Source organism: Pygocentrus nattereri, chromosome 15 (assembly GCF_015220715.1).
Source record: "Pygocentrus nattereri isolate fPygNat1 chromosome 15, fPygNat1.pri, whole genome shotgun sequence".
Taxonomy (NCBI): Eukaryota; Metazoa; Chordata; class Actinopteri; order Characiformes; family Serrasalmidae; genus Pygocentrus; species Pygocentrus nattereri.
In genome coordinates, this window is record NC_051225.1 from 24,611,406 (window position 1) to 24,621,403 (window position 9,998).

Below are 9,998 nucleotides of genomic sequence, written 5' to 3' on the forward strand. Positions count from 1 at the left end.
TTAGTTAATCTTTCATGTAAGTCCTTCAGTTCAGCTTCTGAAGACCTAAACATTGGGTGAGCTTTAGAACTTTAGATCTTATTGGTCAAATGTCTGTGGGGCGTTTCGAGAATGCATATGACTTTACAATAGTATTAAAATAGTATAGCCAATAGTATATATTAATCACTACTATGACAGCCTTATTGTGAAGGGTATGAATAAGGTTTTACCAAAGATATAGTCTGCCTTCCATAATTCTCTCTGCTCTGCTCTGTTCTACTGTCTTTTCACAGTGGTGCACGAGGTGGGCGCGGTGGTCAATGGCGTACACCAGCTCAGCTCATCCGAAGTGGAGGAGCTGATCCACAAGGCCGACGAGATCACCATGAGCGAAGGCAGCAGCAAGGTCACACCAAAGCGTGAGGCCGAGGAAGAAGAGAAGGCCAAGATGGAGGTGGAGTCAGCAGCGGGCAGTCCCATGCCCATTAAGGAGATCACAGGTGTGGAAGCCAAGCCAGCGGCAGCTGCCCCACAGGCGGAGGTGAACGAGGCCAGCGCAGAGAACCCAGTCACCATGGTCTTCATGGGCTACCAGAACGTGGAGGATGAGGACGAGACGAAGAAAGTGCTGGGGCTGGAAAGCACCACCGTCAAGGCCGAGCTGGTGGTCATCGAGGATGGCGAAAATAAGAGCGAGGCCAAGGAGGAGCAGGAGGAGGCTCCCCCCAACGGGGGCCCAGCTGAGCCGGCCAAAGCCCAGGAGGCCTCAGGAGATGCCGGAGAGCCAGAGGCCGGGAAGGCTGATATCAAAAGCAAGGATAAGCAGCCGTGCAAATGCTGCTCCATCATGTGAGCCCAGGGCACGCTCCCTTATAGAGGGAACTGGAACTTGACGCTCAGAATGGTGCACCATGACGCCGCGCAGACGAACCAACACCGACGCAAAACGAGAGGAGAGAAAACACCTGGTATATTTTGATCGAAAGCTATTTTTCTTACATTATTTGTACCTGTTTTATAATTTCCTTTTTTGATTTCTATTTTTCCCTTACGTATCTTTTACCCTCCTCCATCTTCTTCTCCGTTTTGGTTTTGTTGTGACTGAGTTGAATGCTCTCAAATGAGTGGCACTTGTTACCACACTTTCCACAAGGAGATTTTGCAGATGAAGTGACTTTTTTTTTTCTTTTTCTTTGTTTTTTTTTTTTCATTCTCTAGCTTAAAGGTTACCACGCATCGCTCAACAAACCCTTTTCCAGCTTTCACCTCTTACACGCAGTCATGGATTTTTGTAGTCTTACCTTTCCATATGAAGGACTCCTTTATCTCTGTAACGATAATATATATGAGTCATTTATTTTTAATATATATTTATTTTATTTTACATTACTTTCTCAAGCTCCCTATTTTTAATTTTTTTTGGCAGAAGCAGGAAGTGCTCTCTGGCCATGCTACTGCATTTTATCTTTCTCCAAAAAAGAGAAAAGTGGGGGGAAAAGAGGGATCATCTAAAAAATTGTACTGATCAAGCTGTGAGAAAAGACATTTTCCTGCTATTGGACTAAAAGTAATGTGGGATTCCAGCTCTATACGCCATACTGAAACTTGGAGTAGTACATGCAATGGAATGTCAATGCTAGAGAAGTTTACAGGTCTATTGAGTTCAGATTTGCAGTGCAGCATATACGTGTGTGTCTGTGTGTGTGATTGTGTTGGTGCTGCTGTGTGAAATAGTAAACCACTTCTGATCGATCTTTCTCAGGCATTGACAGAAGAAAACTTGCACTTCAGTGGCACCGCAGAATAGGCCTGGGCAATATCTAAAATAATTAGCACAGTATTTCTTGGTTAAAAAAAAAATCATGATTTCTGATTATATCACCCCATAAATACACATACATATACTAGAGCTTAGGCTGCCTTCAGGTCTGCCTCTAAAACTCCTTATGATTTCAGTGGTCGTAAGTACAACATGATGGTATTCAAGTGGTGGTTGGAAGTGTTTTGCTCAAAAACAAAATGGACAGCCTGGAGAAAACAAAGCTCTTTGTTTCTGATATCGAAAACAGGATGTTATTTTGCATTATGGGGACAAAATGAAGCATGCGCAGTGTGTTTTTATTCAGCACTGAATCACATTCATGTGCTCATATCCCAATATATTTTTGGCAGCATTAGACCTGCTTGCCATTCTGATTTTATCTTTTTTTTTTTTTTTAAACTATTTAATGGAATATTGCTGAGTAACCCAACTTCTGTTTCAGTTTTCATTAAGCTGATTCTGCAAACTAGGGTTGGAACCCAAAAAGAATTCCATTCCAGGCTTTGGATTTGACTTCACACAATGACGTCAAAGTTCACCCACTATTGTGAGCGCACAGAGTGTGAAAAGATCCGCTGTGTCCATATGAAAAATACATTTTTCTACAGATTAAATTGGCAGTCCAGCTTTATTTTACTTTACACAAGTTATAATACAATGTAAAATGTAACAATTGTAATGAAATACTGATTTACAATCAAACAGTCTTGACTGTGTCAAAATATGTACCCACCTGAAGAAGTTTACATAGGAGAATTGGGAACAACCAGCGTCCATAAGTCCAATCCGATTAGCATACCAAATTTCCTTGCAAAGGTGAAATATAATTATTAATTTTTTTCCAGATGTCCTTCGTGTCATGCTTTTTTTTTTTTTTTTTGGAATCGAGGTCATTGTACGGAATCAACTCTTTTGTCTCTTTCTGCCACTCAGAATTAGGATCAACTCCAAAATTTCTGATACTTGACAGTCTTGCTGCAAACCTGGCCTTATAGGAGAGTCTATAGGAGAGGCAGGGGGGAGGGAGAGGGACTTTACTTGTAAACATGCCGTGTTGAGCGTTACAAACTTTCCCATTCGTTTTTCAACCACTGACTCCATCTTTATAAGATCTGTGAACACAGGCATTTCTGTGCTCCTTCTGGTGTAGGTTCAGGGTGACATGTGAGTAGCGCCTCCTTCTTCTGGAGAAACAGATTAACAAAATGAGCTCCTTCCAAAGCCACATCCATGTGCTTACAATTAGACATGAGATGTTTTCCATCATAGGGGACGCACACTGGAATTTAGTTATAGATCCCCATCAGAGGCAGTGGAAAATTTACTCTACCATGACTAAGTAATACCCCATAGTAATCTATTGTTCTAGCAGTAAACGTAAATAAAACAAGGTGGCTAATTCAGGATTTTGTTCCTACTGCCCAACTTCTCTAGTTCAAGATTAAGTGACCCTTATTAGTCCCACAACAGGGAAATTTCACCTCCGCATTTAAAACAGTGAAACACCACATCCACACTAGTGAATACAAACACTAGGGGGCAGTGAGCACATTTGCCCAGAGATTGGGCAGCCCTATCCACAGGGAGGAGTTGGGGGTTAGGTGCCTTGCTCAAGGGCACTTCAGTCATGTCTTGTCAACTGATTGAACCAGCTACCTTCCGGTCGCAAGGCTGGTCCCCTGACCTCTTGCCCGCAACTACCCCTCAAACCAGCAGCTGAAGTATCTAGTTGGACCTGAGATAGCCATCTTTACTGCTGTTTAAAATGAAATCAGTCCTCTAATGCTGTCTTTCCCAACACGGTGATTATCGCCCAGGCCTTCTGCAAAAGTATCACGCTTTGGTGGCACTGCACCTCTTCACTTTTATCAACCACTCCTACATTCACTCACACACATTGTCATGCCTGCTTTTCTCCCTCACAATGGCAAATTCTGCTTCCTTTGTCTTTACATTCTGCCAAGCCCAGTAATGGTCCTCTTTATTCAGAGACACAGTTAAGGAGCATCACTAGTATTAAAGAGAGTGGTCTTTCATATTGAAAAGTCGGACTGAGGCCCTGACATGATTCTCTTCCTGACAGTCTTGATTTCTTGGTGTTCAGTATGTTTTTTCTCAGTCAGCTTCCTGAGTACCTCTACCCACTGGTGAAATCTTAGCCCTTTTTATGTGAACGGCCCTTGAAGTGCTTGTCTATGTATTTTATGGATTTTGAGTATTTAAACAGCCAGAGGTAGAAAGCTGGTTATAAAGCGAGGCGAGTCCAGAGCGGCATGCCGTGCCAATTTACACTGCCTTAGGTCTCCTCTCAGGCAGAGCCATCCGCAGCAAGAAGTTTAACGATTTGCTGGAGCCAAAACTATGCAAGAACCATCATGTACGCAAGTCAGCATCAGCAAACGTTCATCCAGTCTGTTCAGCAGCCCCTCTTGGATAGTGTTCTGCAATATTGATATATGCTTTCGAATGGTTTGGAAACCACTCCGTACTGATTATGCAGTGTCGCAGAATTATCAGCAGACAGTTCTGCCAGTTTTTACTGTTTCATCATCATGTAGTTTAGGTCTGGTAGGTGCATATGATGGCCCACAAAACTCTGCATGCCAAAAGTAGTACACAGAAGCAAGAATGTTGAATTTTTTTTTCATTGGTGAACGCTAACGTTCAAAAGTTTGGAATCAGTGTTTTCAATAATGTAAAACTAATTTGGTTCCAGATATCCTGTGTAAGGATCCTTTTACCAAATTAGTTTAAAGTCAAATTTGTTTAAATAGTTGAAAACACATTTTTAGTCTAAACACTTTTTGCTTTCAGTGACCCTGTACCTTAATAAAGTTATTTCACTGAAACAAATGATTTAACGGTCTATTGTGTCACTATCAAAACAATCAACACTACTGAAACTTTACCAAACTGTTTCAGAAGTGACCGGTTTGGCTAATATTGGGAAGAGCCAGTCCCTACTAGCAAACATGGCTTTGAACGGTTGTACACACATAAAATCATTATATTTTTCATTAAAATGCAAAAATAGCAGAAAACTGACTGATTTTGACTTTTGGGAAAAGGTAATTAAAAAAAGGTAATTGGGATTTGCGACTATTCTTGGGTTACAATAGAACTTAATTCTTGTAAATATATAAGGTCTGAAATGTGTTTTATTAAATTTTACTAAAGTTGTTTACTATGGGAGTTTGAACTAATTTGGTGGAACGTTACACAAATGATGGTGGATGATGCTAGTATGTTAGTCCTGTGCCACTTCACAGCTTTCAGATTTTTAGCTTGACTCTAGGAAGCTGTAAACAATAATGAAGACATTTTTGCTGTGTCTAGAATGAAATGTAAAGTCAGAGAGAAAATAGCATCAGGAATTATAATAAAACGAATAGCAAGAATTCGTCATACTGCAAAAGAAGTGATCAAACCTCAAAGCAGATAACTCGACAAAAAATTGATGCAATGATTTTGTAAACATATAGAGTATTTGTTGTGAAATAAATTCTTGAAAAATTGAATTAAACATCTGAAAAATACCTTTTGGTGAATATGTTAATATTGCAAGTGATCCCAAACTTTGGAATGGAAGTGTTGCTATCAATGGAAACTGCTTTGCAAAATGTGCTCTGTAATACTTGTTCATGTATTACAAAGACGGCGTTGAAGGTTCTCGTGGTGCTAAATCTATCCAAACTGTCACGCAGCGGGTCTTTCCAAATCATAGTCTTTACAGCCAGCCCAGCCTCGCAGTAGCTACGAACAGCATCACTTACTATTCCAGTGTATCGGATTTGCCCTTAAAACATCTCATGTATGCATTTACACTTTGAGCATGTGTGCTAACAACAAAGTTCAAACTTTTATTTTGCTAATTATTTAGTTTATTTTATTCATTTATTCTTTGTAAGCAGACAGTGATCCATGTTATCAGCTAACCTGTTTTTATTTAGGAGTATGAAATTTGCATTGTGCTTTTTCAGTGGCACTGCCACCCTCGTCTGGAGGTAATGTGTTTGGGACTGCGTGGTAGTTGCGTGAGCGTGTTGGTGTGTGTCCGTGCGAGTGTGTGTATATGTGTGTGAGACAGCACGTGTGTATTCCTTTCAGAACACAACAGCATTAGCAGTAATTGTGTCTGTATAACTGCACTTATTCTGGGAAGATTTCCATGGGGAATCTTTGGCGTGTGCCTTGTGGCTAGAATAGTTCAGACAGAGAGCCAAAGGTGGACAGAGCTAGTGGAAACCCTTTGTGTGTCCATACGAACCACAAGACCTCCTGTCCCATTCGCGAGGTTTTTCATGGGTGTGATGCAGTGTCGGTGGAGCTGTATGTGAAAGGCCTAGTCTTGAAGTAGCTCCCCTTCCCTCTGGCCTCAAAGCGATAGCTTGACAAAAAGTCAACTGTACACAGCTTTCCTGACCCCAAATGTAGTCGAGTCAAAGCCAAAACGGAATGTGTTTTGTAAATACCTAACTAAAACACACAGTATGGTTTACCAGTACAAAGTGTGCCGATCGCTCACTGTGTGCTTTGCAAATACACTTAAATGACTGTCAGACGTACAGAAAAAAGTGTTTCCTAATTCATCACATTGAACAAACAGAAAAAAGTAATAAAGGATGGTTTTCGGATTGATCGGTGTCATTTCACAAGCAAATACCAGTTGTGCAAATGCTGAACACAGTTCAAATGTGTTGCATTTCATTTGTAAGTTACCTTTTCTAAAGGATTAATCGGGTAGACACTAGGTGGCGCTATGGATCCACTTCTGTTTCATTGCTGACATAGTTTGCATTTGTACCACATGTAGTACTTGTATGTTAAGCTCTGTATTTGTTGTGTATTTGCAAAGCACATTGTGTTTGTTTGGTCATCACGTGGGTACTTGTAAACCATGCTATGTGAGCAGGGCAGGGGTGCCCAATCCTGGTCCTGGAGATCTACCACCTTTGGTGTTTATTTATGTTTTGGCAGTACATTGGCTCCATAGGTTTAGCTGAGACATTTTTGATGTCCAGAGTTTACTTTTGTATTTTGAATGGGAGCTAGTAATGCCCAAGTAATAGAAGCTTGTAGACACCAGTTAGAATTGTGTAAACTAAGTAGCTTTACTTAGCAAACGACCTAACTCAACTAACTTGACTCCATGACTACTGGACTGTTACATATAAAAATGGATGAAAGCATGGATAAAAATGGCTGTTGCTATTTTAGTTATATTAGAAAGAATGCAAAGCTTACCGTGCACTACACAACTTGTGAAATGCTGGCACATTTAAAAAGTGGAGAATCAATGCATCAGCTTAGTGATTACTTTGTGATTAGAATGATATTCTATGGTACCTGCAGGTTATTGTAAAGTCATGTGTAGCAGTTGAACACTCTCCACAAAGTAGCACTCAAATTGCTAAAAGGGAGGAAACCCACACCAGCAGGAATTGACCTGTGGTTGTAATTACACTTTTCATGTACATAAACTCAAAATAAATGTTTGCTGTTATAAATTGCATGTATGATTACTCAACTAATCACCAAAATAATAGCTAGATTACCGGTTACTAATATAAGCAATATACACATTACACACAACACATAAGAGTGTGCACACTATATGAGAAGGCAAGAAGAAGGTATCATACACATTAAGTGTGAGCTAGAAATGCATACTCAAAATTTCAAACCTCACTTTTATCACATGACCCAAACAAAGCTGAAGCTTGAACTGACTGTGTGCTTTTATGCAAACACATGAAGTGCTAACACGTTTGGGGAAACTTGGATATCATTCTCTTTTGCAGAAAGAACTGGAGAAGCATTTTCCTATGAACTGGCAAGCTAATTTGAAACTAAACAGTATTCCAACTAAGTTAGGAATGTTATAAAGACACTGACGCATTTGGCAAAGTTCAACAAGCAGCTCCTCCATCTCTGTCATTCGGCCATTGTTCACGTGTTACTGAACATCTCAAGCTACAGAAGTTGTGAACATTTAAGTCATGAAAATTAGGCATATTTGAAAATATCAAAAAGGCCTTTTTTGATACTCGAGACCTAGCTCAGAAGTATAAAGATAGACTTGTGAAACTTTTTAAGCAGCAAATCATTTTTCTAATCAAATTAATATGAACTGTACACCTGGCTTAGGCAAGTACCATTTGAGGATATTTAGCAGCTTGACATTGTTTAAAGGAACCGTGTGATGATTTAGGCATGCATTTTGCACAGTGCTAATTGGTGTACGTAAGCTTCCATTATTTGTCAGTTACCTTAGCCTCATAACCCCAGTCTAAAACTAAAGCTAACTTCAGACACTAAACATTTCTGGGATCAAAAACTTCATTTGGGATAAGCATGATTTTTTTATGACCATTTCCCATTTCTTTACAACCAAGTTGACCAGTAGTTAATTTTTTTAGCTGACTTTGGACAGCAAGCATGACTTAGCAGATCAATTACATTTAAGAAGGGGGAAGTGTGTAAATTAGATTTTTCACCAAACCATCACTTTAAACCCCAACCAGTATGGCAGAAGAGCAAAAACTGACCCCAGAGCAGTGATTCTGGGCTTCCTCTACCATCGCCCTGACTCGCACAGCACTGTGAGCATTACAGTTACCTCAGATTTCTGCTCAGCACCGACCCCTACTGTTTGTCAGTTCTAACATTCCAGTTCCGACGTGTTCCACAGCCCCGATTGCCTTGTAGCCTGGCCGGGCACTACTCTTTGTAAATGTGCATGCTTTTTATAGCTATAGCCATCCTATATCTACATATCCATATCCATGTTGGGTGATGTGTCCTCCTCCCTGTAGTCGAAGTTCCCTTACCTTCCGTAATGTCAGTAAGATCGGTGTATTGATCATAGTGTCTAGGAGCATGATCAGTGAAGGAGTTGGACGTCCTGAGAGTGTCGACAAGGTCACTTCCTCTATTTCCTCCTTGAAGGATGGGCCTCTCTTGTTGTTTGCCTGGGGTGTGTGTGCTTGTGTGTGTGTGCTTGTGTGTGTGTGCGTGTGTGTGTGTGCTCCCACTGCCAATGCTCTGCGCTTTGTCAGTTGTGAAGGTCTGCTTTCTTACCAACTTGAAAGTGCTGTAGAACAAGTTTGAAATGAGATATTAAAATGTGATGTGCTTTAAGGAAGTCATCCACTGTGTCCTGTCTTACTTACTGCTCCCTTAAAAGACCTATATCATGCCCAGTGTCTTTAATGAGCCCAATTCCATTTCACCCCTTGCTCCTACCACTTAGCCCTTAACCCTGTTTTGCGCTTTCACGTCTAGGGTTGGGGTGTCCCAATTTCTGTTGAGGTAGAGGGGTAGGGTGAAGTGTTCGGGCTACATGGCCCTCCGAACGGAGGTTTTTCAAAGACTCACTCTAAACGGAGTTTTATCTTAGTTTAATGTCGTTTCAACGTATTATGGTCATTTTCTTCATAACAAGCACAAAAATCGCTAATAGCATGCTAATGCCTCAGTAGCTAGCTAGCTAACTTTCCCATTCCACCTTAAATAGTCCAGCAGTAATGACGGCTGAAGCGGCAGAATGTCACTGCTGCTTCATTTAAGGTGGAACGGGGAAATTCGAACAAGAAGCTGGCGAATAGCTGACTTCAGCTTAGTATCACAGAATAATCAGGAGTGGGTGATAATAAATAACTGTCTTGTCCCGACTCTTTGAAATCATATGATGCTCTGAGTGTAACTAAAGCTGAGCAGCGAGCAGCTGAACCTTTCCCTTCTCTGCTATCAGTGAAGACGGGCTGGGTCGCCTACAGAGCACCGCTACTAGCTGGTAATAAAGCTATGTATTTATTTATTTAGTTATTTATTTATTGAGGGTTGTCCCATTTCGTAGTGCAAGATTTCAACCACCACCCTTGTAACTCAGTTCCCAGGGGTTAAGGTGACACTTGAAAACAAGGGGTACGGGTAAAAAGAAGAAATGGGACTGGGCCTTAATGTTTCAAAATGTCCCAGTCCATATATGAAAACTAAACTGCACAACCAGCCCGTCACCTGTCATGAATGTCAAGTCAAAATTTTCATGTCAAAGTTTAATTATAGAGCGCTTTTTTACGACAGGTGTTGTCACACAACAGCTTCACAGAAAAATGCAAGCTTGAGCCCTTCTGAGCAAGCCAAAGGCAATAGTGGCAAAGAGGAAGAACCCTGGAGAGGAACCAAGACTCAA

General features: G+C 40.8%; 1 protein-coding gene across 4 annotated transcripts in view; it reads left to right on the plus strand.

Annotated features, from left to right (window-relative positions):
• The window catches only part of palm1a (paralemmin 1a), a 61,191-nt gene extending 52,239 nt beyond the window's left edge, over positions 1–8,952 (plus strand). For all 4 annotated transcript variants that reach the window (XM_017714264.2, XM_017714263.2, XM_017714265.2 and 1 more), the window contains one exon: positions 276–8,952. In XM_017714264.2, coding sequence (XP_017569753.1) covers positions 276–835 — 560 coding nt within the window. In that variant the 3' untranslated portion in view covers positions 836–8,952. The remainder of the gene's footprint in view (positions 1–275) is intronic.
• The last annotated feature ends 1,046 nt before the right edge of the window (positions 8,953–9,998 follow it).